The sequence below is a fragment of the Catharus ustulatus genome, chromosome 16, assembly GCF_009819885.2.
Source record: "Catharus ustulatus isolate bCatUst1 chromosome 16, bCatUst1.pri.v2, whole genome shotgun sequence".
NCBI lineage: Eukaryota > Metazoa > Chordata > Aves > Passeriformes > Turdidae > Catharus > Catharus ustulatus.
In genome coordinates, this window is record NC_046236.1 from 7,837,620 (window position 1) to 7,864,084 (window position 26,465).

General features: G+C 41.4%; 1 protein-coding gene across 1 annotated transcript; it reads left to right on the plus strand.

Moving 5' to 3' along the window:
• Positions 1-807: 807 nt before the first annotated feature.
• Positions 808-26,251, plus strand: LOC117003846 (nodal modulator 1). The gene is made up of 31 exons (XM_033074171.1): positions 808-952; positions 1,219-1,308; positions 2,596-2,641; positions 3,069-3,169; positions 3,293-3,399; positions 3,590-3,662; positions 4,180-4,332; positions 5,002-5,139; positions 5,649-5,738; positions 6,351-6,456; positions 6,864-7,014; positions 8,073-8,250; positions 8,467-8,608; positions 9,472-9,603; positions 10,356-10,492; positions 10,755-10,842; positions 11,294-11,357; positions 13,023-13,118; positions 15,194-15,403; positions 15,679-15,761; positions 16,733-16,892; positions 17,014-17,140; positions 17,773-17,886; positions 18,538-18,665; positions 19,233-19,374; positions 20,180-20,263; positions 21,142-21,252; positions 22,606-22,707; positions 22,922-23,041; positions 23,608-23,700; positions 24,448-26,251. Exons 1-31 carry the CDS (start codon positions 821-823, stop codon positions 24,577-24,579), a joined length of 3,630 nt encoding a protein of 1,209 aa, XP_032930062.1. The 5' UTR covers positions 808-820; the 3' UTR covers positions 24,580-26,251.
• Positions 26,252-26,465: the final 214 nt, after the last annotated feature.

Here is a 26,465-nt window from a genome sequence, read left to right on the forward strand (position 1 = left end):
CGCTGGGCAGAGCTCCACGGGAGCGCCTGCGGAGAGCCCCGCGCGGCCCGGCCGGCCCTGTCCAAAGTCCGGCCGAGCTGCGGCGGAGCGCGCTCCGAGGCGGAGCCCGCGGGCTGCCGGTGATAGGAGCTCCGTAAGCACGGACACGGCCAGTGTTTCAGAGAGGAGACATTGTTTATCCTTTCCACAAATTCAACACTCCAAGCGGGTAACACCAATACTTGTAAATACAGTAACATTTACACGAACACGCCCACCTAAGACATATTCTCCACCTACCTGATGCATATTTATTTATGTAAGTGACATAACTTTACGCAATGCTTGAAACGCTAAGTTATTTTCTTTATTGAGCAACTTCTGTTGTAGAAGTTATCTGACCTTAGTTTCGTTCACAAAAGGTGAGAACATACAGGTTGAGGACGACAACCCCTTTTATCGAAGTGACTTTACATCAGCTACAAAGGCCTACAAAGGGTGCGAAGGCGCAGCTGGGGAAGGATAATCCCGGTTGGAAGCATCACTGGGATCGGGGCCGGGCTGGGATATGGGGCAGGGCCGGGATATATGGGGCCGGGATATGGGGCGAGCCAGGATATATGGGGCCGGGCCGGGATATGTGGGGCCAGGGTATGGGGTCGGGCCGGGATATATGAGGTCGGGATATGGGGCTGGGCTGGGATCGGGGCCGGGCCGGGGCGTGTCCAGCGGGGCGGCCGCGGGCAGCGCCCGGAGCCCTCCGGGCCGGCAGGCGGCGCTGTGGCGGCGCGGCGCGGCCCTTCCGGCGGCGCTGGCTGCGGGCGGTGGCGGCGCTGAGGCGATGCGGCCCCGGCCGGCGGCCGCGCTGCTCTGCGCGCTGTGCTGCGCCCTGGCGCGGGGCTCCGAGGACATCGTCGTGGGCTGCGGCGGCTTCGTCAAATCCGACGTGGAGATCAACTACTCCCTGATCGAGGTGGGCGCCGCCGCCCCGCCCCTGCCGGCCCCGGCTGCCTGCCGGGCATGCCGAGCGCTGCCGCCCGGGCCGCGGTCACAGCGGCGGCGGAGCTGCGGCTCCTCCTCACCCTGACACTCCGCAGCCTCTTGCCATAAACCGTGTCCTGCTGCCCCCTGCACGGCTGCTGCTGCTGCTGTGTGACAGCGCTGGGTTAGAGTGCCTGTTCCAGCGCTTCTCGCCTTTTTAAAAAATATCTTTGTGTCTGTTTTGTTTGCTTCTTTTAGATTAAGTTGTATACAAAACATGGTACTCTGAAATACCAGACAGACTGTGCTCCGAACAATGGGTATTTCATGATTCCCCTCTATGACAAGGTAAGACACAAATACCTGCGCTGTCCCCTCTGCTGGGAGCAGCAGCTGCCCCCACCTCCATCTGCTGGCAGAATGAATCTCAGAGCAACCCACCCATGAAACATTTCAATCAGGACATCCTTGAGTTTGGTTTGGATCAAAGTTTCAAGTGTTTCTTTTTGTAATGCAGCGACTTCATTTCCCAGTGCTCATTATTAAGAGAAAAGCCAGCCGACTGTAGCTGCAGTGTTCCATTTGTGCTGTTCATTGGAATGCCTGCAGCTTTGGGAGCCTGAATTCCTGCCAGCAGCTGTGTGCTGTAGCTGTACAAATACTGCACAAAAAGTACAGGCTCCTACAGAGTACAGATAAAGCTTTCAGATGTTTTCCCTATATAAATGGAAATAAATGTATATGAGAAGGTGTTTTGGTATGACTGAATTGAAAATAATCTGAATGGTTATTGCAGATATTAAAATGTTTTAAGGAAATAATGGTGCAGGAAGCTCAGGATGTATCAGTAATTTGATGTCTACTTAGACTGGAAAGGTGGTTACATTCAAATTAAATTGAATACAAGCTGCCCTTAGTCAGAGGTCAAGGTGTTTTGCTCCTTTAAGGAGCAAACTTAGGGTTCAGAAGTAGAAACACAAAATGGTTTGGGTTGGAAGGCACCTTTAGAGGTCATCTAGTCCAGCCACCAAATAATTCCTTCCCTTCCCAATTTAAGAATGTAACATGCTTTCTGATCCTGGTGATTTTATTCTTAGGCCCTTGAGCCTTTCCAGAGATGAACTTCATAATATATGTGGGAGAACACATGTGGTGCTCTCTGATACAAAGAGGATCCCTATTTTGATTAATACCCTTTTGGATCAGAGCTTTTGAAAGGATTGGAATTTTGTTACCCCGTGCTTGGGCAGAATGGTGGAGTATGACCCAGTGGAAATATCAGAGGCTGGTTTAGAGCACATCTGTTGGGGCAGGTGGAGATAGATTTGAACACTTTCTAGCACTGAGCTGTTTGACTGTGAGCCAGGTTTATGCTGGAAGCACCATAAACATGGTGATTCTGAATTTCTGCTCTTGGCTGGGTGTGAGCCCAGCATCCCAGCCTGTCTGGGTGGATGTGGCTGTTTCTTTGGACAGAGTATCATAAGCAGGAGGAAAGGAGAATGGTGGAGAATGGTACACCTGAGTCTTGTGTTCCACTCTGTAGCATGATGCTTGTGTCCTGACTTTCTTCTTCATCCTTTAGCTAAATTGAATTTAGATCAATGAAGACAGTTACTGCTTTTTATTTTTTAGGGGGATTTCATTCTTAAAATTGAGCCTCCCCTAGGGTGGAGTTTTGGTAAGTGCTTGTATGTCTTCTTACAATAGGATACTATCTGCAGTGTGGGACTTATCTCTAACTTGCAGCTGGCAGGGAAAATGGAGCACTTTTCCAAACTTATAAACCATATGGTTTAATAACTGAAATGTGCTTACTGTACCAGGGGAAAGTAAGGCTGGGTGGTAGACATTGACACAGTAACCCTTGAACTGATTTGAAAGAATGTGGATTTTTTAAAAAAAAAAGGTCACAACTGGAGGAGGGAAAGAGGATTTTCAGCATCAGGATTTGGGAGTGCTTTAACTTTACTGAAAAAGACTTCCAGAGCAACACTTGCCATGCTTGAATTACTACATTTCTGACAGTTGTGTAAAGCTGAAGCAGAGTATCTTTGTGGTTGCTGTCTCACTAATTATCATGCTGTTTAATCATTCTTCTCTTCCAGAACCAACCAGTGTAGACATCCATGTGGATGGCATTAATGACATTTGCACAAAGGGAGGTGATATTAACTTTGTGTTCACAGGATTTTCTGTGAATGGAAAGGTTAGACACCTTTATCTTTATTTATTCTATCTTATGCTAATTCAGCCTTCATAAAAACATTCAAATTCAGCTGTACACATTATTTTTACTCATGCATATTTCTGTTTCTTTTTATTTTGACAGGTTCTCAGCAAAGGTCAGACATTAGGTCCTGCTGGAGTTCAGGTTGTACTGAGAAATGCTGGCAGTGACATAAACATACAAGCAACTATTACACAACCTGGAGGAAAGTGAGTGTGGGTGGTGCATACTTAATTCATCCATTCATTTGCACAAGATCCTTTCAATTCTGCCATACTGACTGGGACTCTAAGAGTTCTGAAATACTTTTTCTAACATGAATAGAATCTGAATTGTTTTTCTGTGAACAAATGTTTGTGGCTGTTTCTGCAGAGTCATAATCCCTTCCTTGCCTTGCAGGTTTGCATTCTTCAAAGTGCTTCCTGGTGAATATGAGATCTTTGCATCACATCCTACCTGGATGTTGAAAGAGGTTAGTACCTACAGAAGTTCTGGTTTGCCTGTTTAGAAAGGATGATCTGCTAGATCTTGTCTGGATCAGTTAGTGTGAGGAAAGGGCTTTGTGGGTGGACAGGGTTACAGGAGTTTTTCTACATCTAATTTAGGTAGTCAAGAAACTGCCTCGTATAGACCCAGTTTGGGGATGGTGAAGCCAGCCAGGGAAGGATGGCAAATGAGCTTTTGCTTTCCATCTTCTGATCCTATATATTTTGCAAGAATATTGTAGCTCAAATCCTTCCCTCTCAGACTGCTTGTTTTTTGAAGAGCTCTGCTATCCTGACCATTTCCTAAATCAGTGAAGCAGGAAAAATACTGTTTTAGGAAGTATCTTTGCTTTAGTGTTTTGAGTAGCCTGGGGACCCTCTTTGAGTTCTGCTGCTCTGACTTCTGTTCCTGTTGTTGAATGCATTGTTCTCTGATTGTTCTTATGTGCTGTAAATGAGACTTGATGCCTGCTTTGGATGAACATGTTTGTTTCTGTATTTCAGTCGAAGACAGTGGTGCGGGTGACAAGTTCCAATGCTTATGCTGCCAGCCCCCTGATTGTTGCAGGCTACAACGTCTCTGGCTCTGTGAGGAGTGATGGAGAGCCCATGAAAGGGGTCATGTTTCTCCTTTTCTCTTCTTCTGTCTCTAAAGAGGTAATGGTTCCTTAGTAACTTTTCAATATGAGTATGGCTATAAATAAGAACCAAATAGTTTCTAGATTCATATTGACAGATGCTCATCTGTCTTTCAGTGGCTTGTACAATCCCTTAAACTGTACTTCTTTTGTGTGATTTCTTTTTTTTGTTTTCCCTGACAAGGCTCTTGTGATACAACATGACCTTCATGGAGTTATTTCACAATTCACTGTACAGTAGCTGTAATTTGTCTTCAACATGACATCTTAATTACTCTTTGCCCTTTTGATAGGAAGACAAAGTTCAACAGCTTCTATTGCCACCGTACAAGTGCGTTAAGAAATGAGTGTGAAACATTTGGTCATGTAGAGCTGAGCTCTGTTCTGCAATTCTAACCCTGTTCACAGAACTGGAGTTAGTTAAGACACATGGTGGAGTTTTGGAGATGTTGAATTTCCCAGTGTTCTGTCCTTGTTACCATGAAGTTGATGATTTGCTGGTTTTTCCTGTTTTACCTATACATTAATTTTAAGCCATGTCATCAAACTTTGCCTCTAAAATCGTTTTATACTTCCCATCACTCAATCACATTTGAGTATTTTGAATCCTCCTGTATCCACCCTCCCCCCCAATTACTTTCTGTGTTCTTCTTTGAGACAAAAAGTTGTGTTGCATTTATTACTACAGGATGTTCTGGGCTGCAATATTTCTCCTGTGGATGGATTCCAATCAAAAGATGAGTCTTTATCCTATTTGTGCAATGTTGTATCAAAAGAAGATGGATCTTTCAGCTTTCTTTCTCTGCCAAGTGGGAAATACACTGTGGTAAGTGACTGGAAATTCATTGCTTGTCTATTCAGTGGGTTGTTAACTTTCATTTTCTAAGCCAGACTGTGCTATTGCCACCTGCTCTCCTTTAAGCTGCTTCATTTTCTTCCCATTCTCTTTCTTACATGTGAATGGTGTGGGAACGTGTTCTCTGTGCACTGCCTGGAGTGATGGTCCTGTGTGCTCTACAAATGGGATTCAGGCTTCTCTCATTCCTTAATCCTTCTAGCAATCATACAGTGTCTGTCTGTAAGCTCTTGCACATCCAAGTATGCTGTATTCTGACAAGGGGGCTACTTTTCCATCTTTTCTGATAATTTCCTGGTTTCCATTAGGCTTGAAATATTGCCCATATTTGTGTCTCCTTGCCTCAGAGTGATTTTTTCCAGGAGGTTTGCAGTTCATTTGACCCTTGCTAGAGGTGTCTGATAAGAACATGGAAAATGGTAGAGGAAAACCATTCTGTCATCACAGCTTAGGAGTCAAAGCCATATGTCCTCTTTCAGATACCATTCTACAGGGGAGAGAGAATCACCTTTGATGTTGCTCCATCTAGATTGGACTTCCTTGTGGAGCATGACAGTTTACAGATCGAGGTAAGACCTGCAGAGGGAATAATCCTTTTGTGCCACTCATCCCTGTAAAAGCCTGACTGATTTTAGCAGAAAGCAGCTGTATTGTGGAAAAACTTCTTTGTGAGAAGTTGAAGACACTTGTTTATGCACAGCAGGTAGAAGACAGTTTCTAGTACTGTGCTGTGTTTCTATACTTTGGTTTCTCTAACTAGGAAGAAACAAAATAGGGTAAAGCTGTCTGCTGTGTTCACTTTCATGTCCATGTTGCAAACAGGCAGTAATTTTCCAGGTTGCTTGTATTTCCCTGTTGAGATTGTCACATCTCTGCAGAAGGGCCTGTAGGTTTTTCTGGTTTGCAGAGTGCCTTGTGTAATGGCATTATGATCTGTGACTGCAGCCCTCTGAGCTGTACCAGTGCAGATAAATTGAGAATGTGTGTTTTGTGCTTAGGGGAAATGTATGCCTGGAGATCAGTTTGTACTTTCACTGTGATTATCCTGGTACATTTTTTCCTAGAGCTGTAAATAAGTTTTCTGTATATGTGTGTGGAGAGAAAACAGTTGGTGTTGATTGCTGTAGGTGTGTGTTTGCATTTCCTGAGTAATGACTGATGTTAATTTTTTCCCATTTCAGCCTGTTTTCCATGTGATGGGTTTCTCTGTCAAAGGGAGGGTGTTGAATGGTCCTGAAGGAGAAGGAGTTGCTGATGCCACTGTGACTCTGAACAATCAAATTAAAGGTCTGCAGTGCTCTTGTTCTTTGTTGCTACAGGGAAGCCTTTATTGAACTCAAGTACAGGACTACTGTCTGATGTGGAATTAACCCTTAAGGATAATCCACTGCTTTTGTTCCAATTTATTTGAAATATTAAAGTGAATTTCAGTTGATAAATTTTACATTTTCTAGTTTAGATGAGAGCATTAAATGTTCATTTGTTTGACAGTTGAAAAATTCTTAATTGCTTTCAACCATATGCGAGATTGTACTTTGAAATACAGAAATTAAGGTTCATCTAGTAAAAAACCATAAAACTATTTGGTGTGTAATATGAATTAAAAATAGCCTAAAGCAGTGCATGCCCTCTAGGTCTATTGATACATAAGGTTAACATATGCTCTGGTTCTTAACTCTTGTTATTTGTTACAGTGAAGACAAAAGCTGATGGCTCTTTCCGTCTTGAGAACATAACAACAGGTACATACACAATTCATGCCAGGAAAGAACACCTGTTTTTTGATACTATTACTGTGAAGATTGCACCAAATACACCTCAGCTGGCAAACATCATTGCAACAGGGTAAGGTCTGGTGTCAGGATGAAAATGCAATTTGATGTGTGGATGAGGCTGTGAAAATGGGTAATCCTTTCTCATGCCATGCCTAGATTTGTGTAGTGTTGTCAGGAGCTAAAGAAATTCAAGGTAAATAGGGCAGCATGACTACATGTTTTGTTCACAGTATTTTGCTCAATAATAGTTAAGGTTTAGAGCATCTTCTTAAGCTCTCCCTTGCAAATGAAGACACTAAGGCACAGGTAAATTAAGGATTTTAGGATGGTATGTGAACCAGGAAAGCAACAGAGAAACTTTCTACCACTTCAGTTTTGCACAGAAGGAGGATATCTGGAGTCACACAGCTGTCTGGTGCAGTGTTGTGCCAAACCTCTGCATTTTGCTGCTCACTCTCAAGGTCATTGTTGTCTTACCTGAATTGTTTTTTTTTCTTGTTTGATGCCTTGACTCTTGAGTCTAAAGCTGTGCAGTGGTGGGAGATACAGCATCAGCTGAGGAAGATGAAAGGGCCATGGAAGTGAAAACTTGGATTTTACTGAGTCAAACAGCAGTCAGCTCCTACAGACATAGCCAACCAATTAGGAAAAAAAAAGCCTGTGTGGTGCTAAATGATGGGGAATAATTTATTCAGTAACTAAGTATGTTGAACTGTTGAAGGCAATAAGCAAAACTTACCGGCTTCTAATTTGTCATTTTGTCTTATGCTTTCACAAGTGTGGGTGTACCAAGGTTGTGTTCAGTGGATTTCCTGTCATATTTGAGGTTTTTGGCACAAAATATTTGAAACCATTTAAAACCTGAGGGGAGAAAGTCCTAAATCCATTGCCTGCTTAGCACGAGGGAAAATAAAAAAGAAAAAGGCTTAAAGTGACTGAGTTGGTGGCAGGGAAGAGTGAAGCAAGTTGCTTGCAAATTTCTCTTTCAGGAGAAATCCTTTCTAATTCAGGTGTTATTACCTCAACATAGTGAGGTTTACTTTTTAAGGAAGTTCTAAAACAAGTGGTTTTTTTATGATCTTTGTCAAATCGAGTTATTTGTTCTGATGACTGGCTTTTATTTAACAGGTTCAGTGTGTGTGGCCGCATCTCAGTTACTCGATTCCCTGACACAGTCAAACAGATTAGTAAATACAAGGTAACCATGATACCTGAAGACAAAGACAAAGCATCAGTGGTTACAACAGAAACTGACCCTCATGGAGCATTTTGTTTCAAGGCAAAATCGGGTACATACAATGTTCAGGTAAGAATGAGCTTTCATTTCTTCATTGTAGGACTGTCATGGTGTTTTAGAAGATTTTGAAATTTTGGAAAGCATATTGGAGGGGCTGTTTTTGCTTTGCCTGGGATTTATAGTAGATTTCCATTTTCTGATTTCTCCTAAATGCATTGAAGACAGAGTGGGTTTTTGGACTGGTATCTGAAAGGTGGTGATGCTTTGATGTCATGTACTTTGCAGGTAATTATTCCAGAGGCTGAGAGCAGAGCAGGGTTGGCTTTGAAACCCAAAATGTTCCCTGTTACCGTTACTGACAGACCAGTGATGGATGTGACCTTCTCTCAGTTTTTGGCATCTGTCTCGGGGAAGATCTCTTGTTTGGGTAAGTCCATTGTGAAGTGGCAGGGGAATGGAGAACTTCAGCACTGCATGTGTGAGTGAGTGTTGTTGACATCAAGACACTGTGGTTAGTCCCATCAGCAGATAAGTAAATGTAACTTGCAGCACATGGCAAAAGAAGCTTTTCGTGGGAGATGTTGTGTTCTAGTAAGGTACTTTAACAAAATTTGGAGTAAAGTTAGGTACCTACTTTTAATACTTGCTAGGGATAAGCAAGTCTTCCTTCCTCAGAAGATGGGTGTTTTCTGGAAGGAAATGGTCCTGACTGCTACTGAGATACTGTACATCAATCAGAGAAGTACTGGAGGTGAAAAAGAAATTTACCAAAAAAAGGGAAAAAAGCAGTGCATGTAAAAACTGTATGATAGATACTCAAGCTGTTGGCAGAAACTTTCAAGCTCTGATCTCTTTCATAAGTTTTTGGTCTTTATTTTAGTCTAAGGTTCCTGTTTCCTGCTATTTTCCTTGATTACCCACTGATTTTAGCAGATGATGATTGGAGCCTGATTTTTGTCATTTTTACTCTTCCTTTTTCCTCTGAATCCTCCCTGCACTCTGTGTTCTGCCCCTCAGGTGTTTACTCAGCTCTTAAGTCTCTGCAGAATGAGGTGAACTCAGGGATTTAATGTTGATCTCAGGCTTTTTCTTGCCATTAGATAAAAGAATATGATTAACAGTCTCAAAATGCTGCAGAATGCAAAAAACCACTGGTAAACATGTGCCTAAGAAAGGAGTTTTAGTTGGAAACGTCCTCAGCTGGGGGGGAGTAAGCATTTTGATGTTAGTACCCCTGAGGTGTGGCTGGCAGGGTTTTGGGTGCTGCCTCACTGCTGTGTTCCCTCCCAGACGCGTGTGGTGACCTGATGGTGACACTGCAGCCCGTGAGCCGCCAGGGGGACAAGCGCAGCCTGCAGCTGGCCGGCAGCAGGGACTCGGTGCCCTTCACCTTCGAGGGGGTGCTCCCGGGCAAGTACAAAGGTAGGAGCAGGGCAGCTGCTTGGGGGCACCTGGGTGGCTGTTTGAGGCTTAATCTGAGCACTTCAGTTATCATAGATATCTTTTGCAGTATGCCCAACACAACTGGGAAACTTGAGAGAGTCTGCAATAATACCTTGCAACAGTGCATCAGGTGTTCTTAATGTTGGATGTCTAACCCTGTGTCAGCCCAAAGGCTCCTGCTCCCCTGAGTTTTAGGGTGTGCGTGGCTGGTGTGGGGGATGTGGGCTTTATCATGAGCCTGAGAACAGGGACACACTCTAGTTCTGCTCCAGAGTGCTGCTCCTAAGAACAATGTGTATTTTGGCCAGCCTGCCTTGGCCTGTGAAAATAAATTATTTTCTAGGGAAAGGTGTATAAGGAGTATATAGATTGCACTCTTCATACATCTTTCCACCAGGAAATTAAATTAAAAAAAAATTATCACAATTTAGGTTGTGATATCCACTAGGCTTCTTTGCCTGTCACAGTGGTAGTGCCCACTGAGAAGCCTTCTAGGGTAGCCAGGCTTCATTATTCTTTTTCATAGCACAGCCTTCCTGATACGTGTGTTGGGTTCCTGGTGATGCTGCAGTGCTGTGAGCCAGGCCTATTACTGCAGGCATTGTCATGTATTTATATTTGTAGATTGTTGTCAGAGAGGCTAGAGAGACACAAACATTTTATATCACAAAACCTGCCCTTATTTACTCAGTTTTATGTTGCTAATATGCTTTGTGTGATGTATATTCTAGTAAGCATTGTACATGAAGACTGGTGCTGGAAGAATAAGTCTTTGGAATTGGAAGTCTTGGAGGAAGATGTGTCAGGAGTAGAATTCAGGCAGACTGGATATATGCTGAGGTGTTCTCTTTCTCATGCAATCACACTGGTACGTGGGAAACAAATGTTCTTGTATTTTTTTAATGACCTTGTGTGGGTGGATAGGATTATGCTTGGAGTCAAGGCTTTCTTCTGTCTCTGGAGGGTCACAGAGCACAGGAACATTGGTGTTTAGAGTGTTTTGAGATTTGTTTTTGAAATTTGCTAAAATGTTCTTGTGCTAGCTGTTACAAAAGAGATGGCATTGATGCATCTGTTTTTGTTTTGTTGTTTGGCAATTGCTAATAGTGAATTGTGCTGTGGCTTCACAGGAATTTTATCAGGATGGAAATGGACCAGAGAATGTTGGTGTTTATAACCTGTCCAAAGGAGTTAATAGATTTTGTCTTTCAAAGCCAGGTAAGAGCTTTAAAATGTTAGTTTAAAATATGAAAAATAATCAGTTAGCTAATACTGCTGGGAGCTAAAAAACCAAAATTTGTTGTGGTTTCTGAGGTTTCTGAAAGGCATTGTTTTAATTACAACTGTATATAAATGATCTGTTCCAAGTTTTTAGAATTCTCCATTTCTTCTGCTGTTAGGCCTTCACCAAATCTAGATTCCAGAAATAAAATAGTACTTTTTTTTTCTTGGTGATGGAAGTATTTCATCTTTGATAAATGAAGATGATGTTAAAATAATCTCATTCATGTGGATTCTGTTTGTCAGACACACTAGGAGGTGTCTGTTGAAAGGCAGAAGATATATAGTGAAATTCTGTAGTTATTTCTGTACCTCTGCTCTCATGTGATCTTGAGAATTCAGCCAACTTGAATTTTTCATGGCTCATTCTTTGCCTTCCTGTTGGTAGGTGTTTATGAAGTGACCCCGCGCTCCTGCCACCAGTTTGAACACAAGTATTACACCTACGACACGTAAGAGTGTGACTGTTCCTCACCTTACACCTACCTGTGTGATTTCCCATAGAGCTCCCTTCTCCTGCTTGCTTTCAGCAGGACAGGATGTGTGGAGGGAAGCTCTAGCAAGGTGTATCACATGTGTTCTCTTGCCTTTTCTGTCTTAAAAGTAATAAAAATCAACTAATGATCAGGTTTAAAGATGCTTTAGTTACAGTAATTTCACGATTATAAGCCGCACCATTTTGACTAAAATTTTGGTCCAAACCCGAAGTGCAGCTTATAATCAGGTGGGGCTTGTATATGGACAAAGAACGAAAAGTTGCTGTTTTAGTTTGGAGGAGAGGTGTCTGCTGAGAAAGGCAGGAGCTTCTCTTTGAAATGGAGAATGTAAACCCCCTCCCTCCAAATTATTGTAATTTTGAAATCAAGGGGCTCTCAGGCAAAGATATGGGAATTAGGAATAACGGTTCTTTCCTAGGGAAATTAAAATAGAAATACAGCACTACAAAGAAACAAACTCCAAACCCTGACAAAGTCAGAGTACAACCTGACACCCCATCAGTCAGGCAGGGTGTTGGCAGCAGTCCCATTCCATGGTGGCTGCATCCTCCTGCAGTGACAGATGTGGCTCAGTTGGAGCAGTGCTCCTGTACAAGGTGCAGTTTCCCTCCGGAGGTCCAGTGGTGATGTGGAGAAATCCGGTTTTCCTCTGGAGTCCAGTGGAGAAAGGGGCTCCCTTAGTGTCCCAAAACCTCTGTTTTTATCTTGGTAAGAAATGTTGGGGTCTTCTCCCTGGCTGGAGCAACTTCCAATGGGATGCAGTAATTTTATCAGTCCCACAGTGGGACTCAATGGGCCGTTAGCAGAAAATGACTGGCTGGAGGAAGGATGGGTTGTGAAAAGATAAAGAACACTGCCCTACCTGGTTTCAATGGATGGCCCATTAGCAGAATATCTGCCGTGGAGATAAGGATCACTGCCCCCACCCTCAGCAGATGGTGATAGAACAGATACCTTTTATCACACTCTGTATGGTAACCCAAGACAGTTGCCGACACCCGGTGTGGCTTATAATCGTGAAATTACTTACTTGAGATGGATATTTTTGTCTACTTTCTGTCTGTTAGTGTTGGGTTTGATTTGTAACAGAGAAGAGTTACTTCAGTGAAAACTGTTGGTCACTTCTGAGAGCTGAAAGGCAAAAGATAGGATAGTAAGAATTCTAAGAGGCACTAACCGCTATTGCAGGTCACTGGTGCCATGACCCTCTGGTGATTTGATTCTGCTCACCCCGTTTTTTACAAGCTGAGTAAATGTTCACCCTTTATGACAAATAAGCAGTGCTGATCTTCCTTGGTCAAGCAAGTTTAATTAGTTATTTATAGATTATGCTCTGGTGATGTGTTTAATGACATTTTGACATAAGGAATCAATCAAATCAGCTTTAGCTTCAGAGGAAGCAGAAGGCACAAAGGAAGGATTTGCTTTGGGGTTTGAGTTGGGAAATGCTCCCTTTCCAATAGATGACCATCCCAGCACTACAGCTTTGCTGAGTGATTTCTGCATTGTCATTTATAACACATTTCAATCTCAGGGGTGAGAGCAAAGACTCTGCTAAATAAGATTTGCTTGTTTAGGAAGGAGACCTTGAATTCATGTCTTTGTTCCTTCGATTTGCAGGTCCTCTCCCAGTATCCTGACACTCACTGCAGTTCGCCACCATGTCCTTGGCACGATCGTAACTGATAAACTGATGGATGTGACTGTTACCATTAAGTAAGGACAAAGAAATTGTGGGAGTATAAAAAGTGGAAGAAAAAGACATTTCTCTCATAAAGCTTTACTCCAGTTTTAGTGCCGCACTGACTGCTTTCAAAGGGGATGGCGTCCTAGCCTAAGCTGCAAGAGGTTTTTAATGCTAAGATGTGCTTTGAGTTCTTTGCAGAGAGATAAATCCAACCTCATCTTGAGCATTTTCTCATCATTTCAACATTGCCCCTCCCTGCTTTTGTGTCTTGGTAAAAATGAATGATTTTCTGAGTTTTTATATACTTTAATTAACTGATGTTTCAGAATTCAGAGGGTATTGTTTTAGCTTACGTCTGAACTCTTTAAGGCACTGGCATCTATTTTTCCCTTTTTTCTTTCCTCAGAATGAGCATCTGCTGCTATAGAGCATTGTAACTGGTGTGAGGAGGGTTATAAGAGGAAAATATGCAGAGTGATTTAAAACTTGTGTAATTTATATTTAGCTGAACAGACAACCCACTAGGGAGCACTGATTGGTGAGCAGCTTTAATTGTGTGAGGTGCCTAATCTACCTGAAAGTGTCTGATAATGAAGAGTGTTTTATTGATACTCTGCTGGTGTCTACTTGTTCTACACTATGGATTCTCAAACTTTTTTGAGTGCAGAAAACATCTTTTCAGAGAAAATTACCTGCAGAGCATTGCCTTGAGTTCTCCAAGATTAATGACCCTATCACTGCAACTGCTGGGCAGCTCCAGTAGCTGGAAAGGAGTCACAGAGACAGCAGAGAGCCATTAGGATTTTGAAAACAACTTAGTGAGGAGGTGAATATTGTACCAACCTTCTCAGCTTGCTGGGTTTTTGGAGACTGTTGGCTAGTGCTTTGAAGGCAGCTTAGTTACCACTGATATCTCTGGTCAATCCTACCTCAATCCTGCCTTTTCAGCTGAAGTCCAGTTGGTGAAGTGCCATGAACATAAAGGGAGCTGCTCTGGGTTTAAAAGCAAGCCAGTTGTTTTTACATGTCTGTGTACCAGATTCATGGCTGGATCCATAACTTTGAGTTAACAAAAAACCCCAAACAAGCTCAACCTAAAGCAAAGCTTATTTTCACCAGTTCTTGATAATGGCTTGGTATGTTTAAAAAATAAGACTGTAGTAATTAATTTTGAATATCTTGAGATTGTGTGTGCCTGTGCAAATTTTTAACAAATTTTCAGAAAAAAAAAATTTACATGTTTCTGTGTAGTGTCTGGACTGCAGAGAAAAAACATAAAACCTTGATGAAACTTAGTGTGATAGAGCAATAGTAACTATGTCTCTTAAAAAGACAAACCAGAATACAGGTGAAGATTGAAGCAGGAGACACAACTATCCTGGTAATCTAAGGTGGCTGTAGGAAAAGTGATTTGTGATCATTTCAGTTCAGTCCTCACTGAGAATTCAGACTGTTGGAAAAGAGACAGGTGATAAGATACAAAGGTTGATTGGAGTCTAGAAAAATTGCTAGAAAAGAGAGGATACAAGATCAGGGAGAGTGAAACAAAATGCATTGTTTGGAGCTGATTCTGAGAACTTGGTTAGATTTATCTAGTAATCTGTTCACTGGAGAGTGACAAGATAGCTGGATAGTTCAAAAGTATAGGCAGATAGGTGAGAACTCAGAGCTTTTCCTGGGAATTGCTGCTCTTGGAAGTATTTATGTGTGATAGAAGTTATTTTCTCCTTGTATTCTTTGCTCCTGGCTGTTAGGTTCTGAGACAAAAGTTCCTAGTTCTGAAAAAAGCAAGCTTAGCAGTTTTAAAATTTACTTTGTATAACTCATCCTTTCTGTATTAAGCTTATTCTCAGGTTTGAAATTCCAGCCTTTCTCTTTTAGTTCAGGTCTTTGTTAGAGGTACTCTTGCAAGCTGGTCCTTTTGCCTAAAAATTTACCACTTCTGTGCTCTCACCAGAATAAACAGGGCAGTTAAGGAGGGATGGGTTTAAAATATATCCTGGGACTTGTCTGCGGTGATGTAAGGGCAGTAATTAACAGATACAACAAGCTCTTATCTCTCCATATGGAAGGAGATGATTTTGTTTTTTCTCCCTACTTTCAGGTCATCCATTGACAGTGAACCTGCCTTGGTTTTAGGGCCCCTGGAATCTGTTCAGGAGCTCCGTCGGGAGCAGCAGCTGGCAGAAATCGAGAGCCGCCGGCAGGAGAGAGAGAAAAAAGGTCAGGAGGAGGAAGGAACAAAGCCACCAGTGCAAGAAATGGTGGAGGAGCTCCAAGGACCATTCTTATATGAATTTTCATACTGGGCAAGGTAATAGCAAGCTTCAGTGGACAAGGTGTGTTCTTTGTGCTGTTGTGTGGTGTTTCTGTCGAACAGAATAGTGATACAGTTCCAGCTAGGCCAGAGCTGCTGGCTGGGTGCCTTTGGTGACTGAGCTACAAGGAAACTTAGTAATGCACAGTAAGAATTTTGTTTAGGTTTTTGTTGATACTTTTTTCTTTGAGTGTTTAGATGCGTTCTTGCACTCTGCTCTATGTGAGAGCTGCTAATTCATTTTTCTTCTAATTGTATCTTGTGTTTTACAGGTCTGGAGAGAAAATTACTGTAACTCCATCATCAAAAGAGCTGCTCTTCTACCCACCTTATGTGGAAGCAGTTGTTAGTGGAGGTAAATATAAATAATTTATTGTTTGAAAGGATTATATTTCTATGACTGAAATGTATCTGTGTAGATAAACATACGGATAACTTGTAAAGTAATTTTAGGGAAGTTTCAGTTGCAGCTATTTCTTTGAGCCAGTTTGGAATTTGGAAGTTCTTTGATAGAGGATGCAAGTACAGTTTTTATCAGCAGAATATTCTTCCAAGTGTTGGAAAACCACCTAGCACAAGAGGAAGGACAAGTTTCTGGGTACTACACCAAATTCTCAGAATTGTTCATAGTACTGTCACCTAGAAAAAGAGTTGTGAAAAACAGGGTTTCTATTTTAAATTTGGTAACAAATTCAAGTTTCTGTTAAAGTTTTTTTTCCCCCACTAGATTACAGTAATAAAAATATTCACCAAAAAAAGATAATTTCAAAATTGTTAGGGTTATCATCAGTTATTGGTGCTGCTTGTTAGGTCAGTGTCCATCTTGTCATCAGGTTCTTTAGTGAACATATATTTTTTGAAATCACTAGGAAATGTTAAATGCCTCTTTTCATGTGACTCTGTTTTCATGTTCTAAATGCATTTGAGGGAGGGAAATAAAATTTTGCTTAATGTCATTAAACATGACATATGCTGACCTTAATGTGAACTCAAAACATGTGGTCAGAGCTCAGTGTAATCTGGCTAGAGGGAAGCATCATTGCCATTATCTCCATTGGCTGCAGTGTATGTAACTCACTGAGACCTCCAACCGCTTCAGAAATCTGTAAGGTTTTTGTGGGGATGTGCTTATAGCTTCAAAATGTAGTTACTGTTAAGATTTTGTAAAATGTCTTGAGAGGCCATGAAATTGTGTGGATTGATCTCTTGTTCTAAGATAAAAGACCACCAGCTCTTTGGAAGCAGTTAAACTCCTGTTGTAAACCAGAGTGTCAGGTGCATTTTTGACCTTTTTCTTTGTCTTAAATCCCCTTCACAATGACCAAGAGAGTTGTCCTGGGAAGCTGATAGAGATTCATGGAAAAGCAGGCTTATTTCTGGAAGGGCAAATTCATCCTGAATTGGAAGGTGTTGAGATTGTCATTAGTGAGAAGGGAGCAACTTCTGCACTCACCACAGTTTTCACCGATGCCAAAGGCACTTACAGGTAATGAACAGATTTGTTTTGAACCTTTGGATTCTTCAGTTAAAATGCAGTGCTTGCTGGACAATGTGTATGTGGTATCCAAGTGTTTTTTCTGAAACAAGTTCTGTTCTTTTATTTGAAGTGTTGGGCCACTCCACAGTGACTTGGAATACACAATCACTGCTCAGAAGGAAGGTTTTGTTTTGACTGCAGTAGAAGGAACAGTTGGAGACTTCAAAGCTTTTGCTCTTGCTGGGGTGACATTTGAGGTAATGTTCTGAACATTTTGTGTTCTGAATGGTGTGTGCAATTGGAGCTGGACAAAAGTTAATCTATGTCTTCCAAAGACAAATGGGTGTGGGATTTTGGGGTAATTTATTATTATTTGGATAATAATTTTTATCATGAGGAGGCAAATCTCAGTGGATGAGCTCAGTTGTAGACCATTACTTGCCATGCAGAAGATACTTTGCATAGTTTTTGGAGTGAAATTTAGAGCCTGCAGTCCAAAGGGCTGGCTTTGTTTGCTTTTGTGGAGTTGGACCACTCTGTTTTAATGAGTTTTATCCCTCAAGGTGCAGGTGTAGTCTGGTCCAGCTAGTGCCTGGTTCCAGTCTTTGGGGTGCTTTGTTCTGGCCTCCCTGTGTGTTCCATGGAGTGGTAGAGAGTGGCTGATGTGGTGGCACATGGTGTGCCATGGGCTGTGACTGCCCAGGGCTGGGGAGCAGAGGGTTCTGCAGCCCTGTGTTCTGGCAGGAGGGGCAGTACAGATGTGGTCAGTTCTGCTCATAGCTGAGTGCTCAGAGCCAGCCCACCTGTACACCCTGCAAGGGGCTTTTCAACTGAATCCTTCTCCATAAAGAAGCCCCCACACTTAAAATTGCTGGTTTTTCAAAAACAGATCAAATCTGAGGATGACCAGGCTCTTGCTGGAGTTCTTCTGTCTCTCAGTGGAGGGGTGTTTCGGTCCAACCTCCTCACACAGGACGATGGCATGCTGACCTTTTCCAATCTGGTGAGTTGAAATGATTCTTCTGAGCATGGCCATGTGTGGGGCTGTGTTACTTTGCTGTCCCAAACAGAGCTGTCTTGAGTGGCAGGTGTCCTTTGAAACCCTAACCCACTATGAGAGATGCAGATCCCTGAGAATAAACAGCATTTAAAGTTGTAGCAAGTGAAAGATGTGAAATCTAACATGGCAGGAGGTTTCTCCCCAACAGGTCATAGATGATGTTGATTGATCTCAGTTACTAATTTGCAGTCTGTAAACATGAAACAAGCCAATTTGTTGATGATCATTGGAGAGTCTTTAGGGGGAAGGAAATCTAATTACATTATTGATATATATGTGTGTAGACATGCTTGAATAGTTTCTTTGCAGACATCCTTCTTTTGTGGTCACTTTCCTGTCCTTGAGGTCTTGTGGTAAGGCTTTAGGGCTGCAGTTTCCTTTCTCTCTTAACACTTTTTCACCAGGTGGAATTCCATCAGTTTATTGTTCAATGTGCTCCCTGTTTTTCACTGCTCACATTTTGTGGCAGGTTTAATCTGTAGTTGGAAGAGAGGACTTCATTTCTTCAGAGAATTCTTGCAAAGCATATTTGTTTGGAGTTGATGAGGTTTTGCATCACTATGAGTAAACAGCTTGTTTTGTGCCTTTTTGCAGAGCCCAGGGCAATACTACTTTAAACCCATGATGAAAGAATTTCGGTTTGAACCATCATCACAAATGATTGAAGTGCAGGAAGGACAAAATCTCAAAATCCAGATAATTGGGTACAGAACAGCTTACAGGTCAGTGGAGCTGGAGTCCACAGAAAATGCTGTGGGCTGTATCAGGATGTGTTGTGCCAAATGTGTTTCCTCCCAACACATCTCTGTTCTTGCTGGTTTGGAGGAGACTTTCCAAGTCTCAATGTGACTTAAATGTGCTGTGTATAAGTACTTTTTTTGGCCTTTTTTCATGGATGTGGATATATAGCTAAGCCCAGATGGCAGAGCTGTAGGAAGAATATGGCTGTCTCAGTGGCACTGGAAGTGTTTTTTGCTGTGTCCAGTGGGAGAGGAGAGGATTGTTCTATGTATAGTAGACCAATTCAGATTTCTGACTTCAAGATCTTTCCTTTCCTTACCCTGAGGGATAAGAAAGAACTGCTGTCCATGGAGTTCAGGGAACTTGGATTCCTAAAGTTGTGCTGTGAACTGCAGTGAATTCTGATGATCTAAATCGTTTTAAACACACGTTTTAAATACTTTTTTATTCTCCATGCTGTCGTAAATTTTTCCATCAGTTATAGCAATAAATATACATTAAACCAGCATCTGCACACCTGTAGCAACTGGTTCTCTTTATACCTTTAGCTGTTATGGCACAGTTTCCTCTTTAAATGGAGAGCCTGAGCAGGGAGTCTCAGTGGAAGCTGTGGGACAGAAGGATTGCAGCATCTATGGAGAGGACACAATAACTGATGAGGAGGGCAAATTCAGGCTCCGTGGCCTTCGGGTGAGTAGTAGGAGATTCTCTGTTATTTACTTTTCTGTCAGTGTGACAGTGGAGCAGTGAAATGGGTTCTGTTCAGTAGCCACTGATTTCTATTTTCCCATCGTGTTTGCTGACTCAGACTCCCTTGAGTCTCTCTGAGTGAGGAAACACAGTCTTGTAGTGAACATTCAGTTGGTAAAAGGGGAAGAGGAAGGCTTGTGGTATGAGTCTGAACCTGCTGGCAGCATACTGTGCTGGCCTTCACAAACACTGAGCAGTTGGTGAGACATGACACAATCCCCTGGTCAGTGCTTGGGTGACCAGCAGGGAATTTTCACAGGCTAAAGAACTCAGGGAGGTGTTTAGTTTCTCTTGTGAAGATACCAATATTCTGTTTTTAGCAGGATAGTGTGTGTGTATGTGGTGTTGGTTGCACAGCATGTATGTGAAGTAAGCTGTTTTTCAGGGAATGGGGAAGCTGAATTTGTGGTACCATTATGTAAGGAGTCAACAATTTCCTGAAGCAAAAGGCAATGTTTGATCAGGTTTTGATCCCATGTTTTCCTTCAACACAGCAGATGATTTCTTTTAATGCTGTGATGTAACAAACTAATGAAAGTTCTATATAGCATTTTCTGACAGTAAACATTCAGTGTTACTGAATTGAATTTTCTATTTGAGATAAGGAAAACTTTAACTGCATAGAGTTAAATCTGTTTGGGTGGCGTATCTTAAACAGAGCGTTAGAAAATTCTCTTTACTGCTCTCTAAAATTAAAGTATGTATTATTCAGTATTGGGATTTATCATCTGAATGTTGCTTTCAGCCTGGCTGTGTGTATCATGTCCAACTCAAAGCTGAAGGCAATGATCACATTGAGAGAGCTTTACCACAGCATCGGGCAATTGAGGTAATTTTTTCTCTTTTTTTGTAGCAACACTTAAATATGAAATGGGTCTGTCTAGGCATTCTGTCTGTTCTGTCAGCAGCATTGTAGTGAAGGCATTCTGTTTAGACAAGTGCTTTTCAGCAAGTTAACTCCCTGAAAACAGGCCCCATATTGTGTGTCAGCACCATAGCTCAAAACTGAAGTGAGATAAAGCCCAAACAGTAAACAAGTGAAAAGGATTCTTTCACAGTCATGAAAACTATGATCCAGAAACAAGAGAATAAATGTATGGAAAACCTTTCAACATTTCTTCATGATGTGGAACAAAGCAGTGGTAGCTTGAGGATATCATAAATTGTCATATTGTCCTACAGTTGTATTCAGTTATGGACAGAGAGATATTATTGTGTTTTATTGGGTCCAAATCATGCAGTCTTGATGTAGGTGAAATTGTAATTTGGACTATCTTTATAAAATGTAGTAATGACTTTGCATTGAAAATTGGTGGAATCCTGTTAAATATTCCACATTAATCAACTGCATAAACATCTCTGTGCATCTCTCAGCACAGGTGCAAAATACTGAGATCAGGCAATCTTGTGGATATACCTCAGCCTTTTCCAGAATAGTTTGTGCTTTTGAGACTTCCATTTTTAGTTTAGCTTAATGTCATGAGCCTCATGCTGATAATGCCCAAGTCTGCACTTGCAAGCTGTGCACTCTGGAGAGCAGGGACTTGCAGTGGGAAAGCTTTCAAGCTTCCATGTGGTTAGTATAGAACAAAAGTCCAGTTTTTATTTAAAATTATCAGCAATATTTGTGTGTATTAACAGTTGTGTTGCTGTCCTTTGTTAACTGTTCCTCTGTTGGTAAAAACCTGAGTCTGTTTTCCATTGCAGGTTGGGAACAGTGACATTGATGATGTTAATATTATAGCGTTCCGGCAAATTAATCAATTTGATTTAAGTGGAAATGTAATTACAGCTTCTGAATATCTCTCCACATTATGTGTAAGTTCAAGCCTTTCATCTTTGTCAAGTGTATTTGCTATTGCTTTCACAGTGATTTTTTTTTGCAGGGTCACTGGACACAGTTCAGTAGCCAGAACACACATTTAATTCACATTAGAACTAATAGTTTAATGAAAGTGAATTTGAATTCCAGATAGAAGGAAGATTGCAGTGTTCCTGATGCTTTGCTTTAATGTTTCCATTTTTCATGGGAATATGTTTAAGAAATACTTTCTCTGGATTGCCTGTATATTTTGGAATATGCTTCCCTGATTAGGGATGATCTGTCTGTAGAGGGATCACAGCAAGGGTGAAATGAGTCCTTTGGATCAGAGTACTGAATTAATTCCTGAAACACGTGAAATTTTTGACCTGTATGTCAAAACCTGAAGATAGTACGTGAATGCAGTGATGCCACTGGACATGTGAGTTTAAAAGTACATCATAATAGACAGTATGAGACAAACAGAAAAGCTGAAATTTTCAAAATTTAAAACAATGTACTGTGATCTGAAAAAGCTTGCTAAACACCTCTGATCCTTTTGGCTTAGGGCTCAAATGCTGGAAGTGTCTGCAAGAGGTGTTAGTGGGGTAGGAGTTATGGTATCATTTCTCAAGTTTAAAATCTCCATAAAATGTTACCTACAAATATAAACGCAGTGCTTGGATTTCTTTCACACTAGTTTGTTATGCATCTCACCTGCCAAGATCTCATTGCTAAGCTGTTGGGTTTTTTGGGAGACATCCAGAGGATCCAGCACTCAGAGCAGGTGTGAAGGAAAAATGTATCACCTTCCTGAAGAGCCCCTGAGCGAGCTTGTGTCCTGTCTTTCTGGGGAAATTAAAACCCTTGCAGTTTAACCTAGGCAAATAGGAATTGATATTAAAATTTGATTATATGGAAGTTACCCAAGCCTGTGCCTTCTTCATATTAAGTGGGGTCTTCTGTTGCATGTACTGCACATGAGCTGTTGATGGGTGCATGTCATCAACCTGGCCTCCAAAAATGCAGACATTCTTGTCTCTGAAAGATGTGCTAAGACTGGATCCAGACACAAGTGAGAGCAGTTTTATGATCCACAGCACAGACTGCTTTTCATACATTGGGTGTGGGAAAATGTCAGACAGCAGCTGTTCCTAAATTATTTCAAGTTCTATAAAAAGATTCTTTCTGTGACTTTTCACATCCCAGATTAGAACATTTCCAGGTGTTCTTACTTGACAACTTTCTGTTTGTATGAACACATGATGAATTTTGAAGTGCTTTTATCCTTGAAGATGTGGGATGTCTGAAGTATCTATTGTGGTGCAGGCTTGGAAATACCTGGTTTATGCTTCTTCCTTCAATTACAGGTGAAGCTCTACAAAAGTGAAAATCTTGACAACCCAATTCATACAGTCAACTTAGGCCTATCTCTGTTTTTTCATTTTCCACCTCTACTCCGAGATGGAGAGGTAAGAATATTGCCAGAAAATTTGTTTAGATCACTTTATTTTTTTCCCTAATGACACTGAAGTGCAATTTGTGGTGTGCCTGCAGAGCTGTATTCATGCTGGATTAACCAGTCTTGGAAGATTTGAAGCCTATTTAACTGACCTTTGCCTTTAAATGTGGTTTTGTCTTGGACTGCTCCTGATGCTGTAGCCTGAGTGTATTTTTTACCCACAGAATTACGTGGTGCTCCTGGATTCTACATTGTCTAAATCACAGTATGACTACACCCTGCCTCAAGTTTCTTTCACTGCCATTGGGTATCATAAACACATTACACTGGTCTTCAGTCCCACTGTAAGTACTAAATATTTCCATGTTCCACTGTTCACCCTGGCAGCAGTATTTGGTGTTATAACCTGCTGTTCTCAGCCAAGCTTTCTATTAGTGTAAATAGAGAGAGGTTTGTGAGTGGCATTAGAGTGACAATTAATATAGATTTGCTGTGTGTTCAGTTGCCAGTGGAACAGGAGGGAGACATGAAACTGAAGTAGGAACTGAAGCGTGCAGATGTGCCTGAAATGTTCTGTGCTTGCATGGCTGCTGTGGTGGGGTCACAGGGGTGTGGGCAGCATGGGACAGGTAAGTGAAAGCACACCAGGCTGACTGTCAGTGGAGACTGACCATCAGTGAATTGGCTTTACACAGCAGCACAGCTCAGGAAGGGGGAATATGTGAGTGACTGATCCAGAGTGTGGCTTTGAAGTGGAAAGTAAAGTAAATTCTAGAACACTGCTTGGAGGGAAGTCAGATGAGAAGGGCTGGATGTGCCTCATGATCCTATTGCTGATGTTTCTTAGACCTGAGGGATTTCACAGTCAACTGTTAAAAAAAATAAAATCCATGATGTGCACTGTTTCCAGAGAAAGCTTCCTGAACAAGATATTGCCCAAGGGTCTTACATCGCGTTACCGCTGACGCTGCTGCTGCTCTTGGCTGGTTACAACCACGATAAGGTGGGTCAGGGTGGCTCTGCTCTTACCCAAATGTTGTTGTCCTATCAGTGGGTGTGGTGCACTGTGCTGAGTGGGGGCTTCGGTTGTTATCCAGAGAGAGGTGCAGTCACAGCCTCCTTATGTGACATAAGAAAAGCCATAATGTAGCCATGTTTTTGGACAATAACCTTCCTTTAAAAAAAACTTAGTGTGAAGGTGAGTTCCTGTGCTGTGGCTGAATTTTGGTTTCTCATTTGATCGCTCTAAGAAAATACAATACAGCATCATTAAAATTCAGATAACCAGACTCAGTGATAATAGCAATGAAAATAATTATTTTATTGGCTTCAGGCACAATCAGACTGGAAAAAGTCTTGCAAGTCTTCAAGTCTGGTCTCTTTAGCTTTATACCCTCCCTAGTTCAAAGGCTCTCAAGAGGAATAGAAATACCTGTTATGATGCTGTGCTTTTCTAGTCTTTTCTGATATGACTGGATTTCTGTTTTACCAAGAGGAGAAATTAAATTTGTCTGTGCGGTTTCATTTCCTCTCAATCAATCCCTTTAGGTTTTGATTATCAGAAATTCCCAGCAGTTTGGTTTGATTCTTCCCCAAGATTTGCTGCCATATTCTCATATCTTTGTAGATGTGCCATTGATGCAGTAGATTCTGTTAGAGGCTTCATGTCTGAAGAACCATAAGAACCATACCATGCAGACCTTACATACCACTGTAACCACAAAACTTGCTTCCCTGTTTTGTTCCCCAGCTTATTCCCTTATTGCTGCAGCTGACAACTCGACTGCAAGGAGTGCGTGCTCTTGGGCAGGCAGGCTCTGACACTGGGGGCTCAGAGGATGCCAAGAGACAAACAAAAAAACAGAAGACGAGACGGACGTGAGCTGAAAGGAAGGACTGGATGAAGTGGTGCTCTGTCAAACTGGAGCCTGAGGAGGCAAAGCCACTAAAACACTTTTTTGTTGAATTTGCAGACTTGACATTTTCTGTTCTTGCTATGTGAGCACCATTTGTCACATTAGCTCCATTTTGGTTGTAAATTTTCGATGGAGTCTATAGATTTCCTTGTTGTAAAGTGATTAAATGAATCTGCTGTCACTCTGACTGCATCTCTCATACCTGAAGACAATTAATGGTTTTTATTTTCTTTTCATTGGAACAGATCATGCTGTCCTTATTAATGATTTATAAAAGCAGTGATAATAGATAATACTTGATTTCAGTTTCAGTCTCTAGATTCTGGAATGACTTTTCCTTGCCTTCTGAAATACCCACTTTACAGAAGCAGCACACAGGAATTCTACTAAATCAGTGCTGCTTGAAACAGAATTGTAGGGCACATAGCTGGACTGCTGAATTACATCATTGTCACTTCTAGTTCAGCAGCTTGATTGAAGAGTCTGTCTGATTTCAGTTCTTGTCCAGTGATTATGTTATCTTTGATAAAGTTTTTGCCCAGTGAAGACAAATTCTCAATGTCAGGTAAAGTTAGTTATTAATATCAGGTAAGTTCTGATGTTCCTCCTGCAAAAGCAGTGTTTCAGTTTTAGTTTCCTGTCCAGTGTGATCTCTTTAGACCTCCAGTATTCCTGAGGTAGCTCCAGCTGGCTGCACTACTCTTTCCAAAGCTGTACTGTGTTCTTGGTGTTACCATTTACCCATGGTGGTCACATCTGCTCAGGCCATGCTCAGCCTTTTTCCAAATTAATGATTGATTTAATTCTTTTAACCTTTTTTACCTTTTGGGTTTTTTAACTATAAGGAATGTGAATTTTTTGAAATCTCCAACGTGTCTAGTCCCAATAATATAGTCTGTAATAAATAAATGTTTCTTACAGGTTCTCTTTTGACTCCTGCTTGAAGTAGGTAGTTGGACATACACAGTTTAAATGTTAATGGGGCTTTTTATTGACAAATACTATAAAGGTTAACAGAGCATTTGAAGATGCACATAACTGCCTACAAATATTGCAAAGACATTGGTACTGCCAGTAAGTGGCAATGTTTCTCTTTTGCAGTACTTGAAATAAAAGTCCCCTTCCATTTAAATGTTTAAGCTTACAAACCCTGCCATTCTTAGAAATTTGGATGCTGAAGGTTTTACACTGTTTTTGTTGCACTTTGCAAGAATTTGGGCTTAAATAATTATAACTTTGGTGATGACTCCAACCTCTCAGAGGGAATTTTTGTCAGGACCATAACAAGAATGTAAAATGGTGAAAAAACATTATATAGAGAGCTTGAGATGAAGCTCTAATAAATTATGATGCTCTAGTTAATGACTTTGAATTTCATATTGCTGTGATGAAATATATGGGGAAAAGACAAGGTGTTCTAAGACTTATAATAAATTGTATGTTTTCAGTACATTTTTATTTTAAGCTGGTGAATGTTAAGAAAGTTATTGCTACTTTGGGGAATGTATGAGGTAGAAATGCACATATCCATGTGCCTCAAGGGAGTTGGAGATATTCTGATCTCTGAACTGTGAGACTGACTGATGATTGAACTTAAACATTGGAACTGCTGTTAATAAAAAGAAAAAAAGAATGTGACCATTCTTGCTAATTTAATGTTTGCTTCTAAATCTAGAATTTTCCCAGTGTCTCATCTTAAAATTGTCTTTTCTTTGCCTTCTGCATCACACTTGTGACTGACTATGAGTCCCAAGCTGTGAGGTTTATTCTGCTGTTGAAGTGTTAGTTCCTAACAAAAACTGTAGCTTGAAGTCCCTCAGTTGGCAGAGAAGTTGTACTCTTTGAGAAAACA

What these genes read in the sequence shown, in the direction of transcription:
- LOC117003846 (XM_033074171.1), top strand. Translation starts at nt 821, where the DNA reads ATGCGGCCCCGGCCGGCGGCCGCGCTGCTCTGCGCGCTGTGCTGCGCC. An exon ending in TCCCCTAGGGTGGAGTTTTG is followed by an intron (nt 2,642 to 3,068) that starts GTAAGTGCTTGT and finishes CTTCTCTTCCAG; the next exon opens with AACCAACCAGTGTAGACATC. An exon ending in GCAAACATCATTGCAACAGG is followed by an intron (nt 7,015 to 8,072) that starts GTAAGGTCTGGT and finishes TTTATTTAACAG; the next exon opens with GTTCAGTGTGTGTGGCCGCA.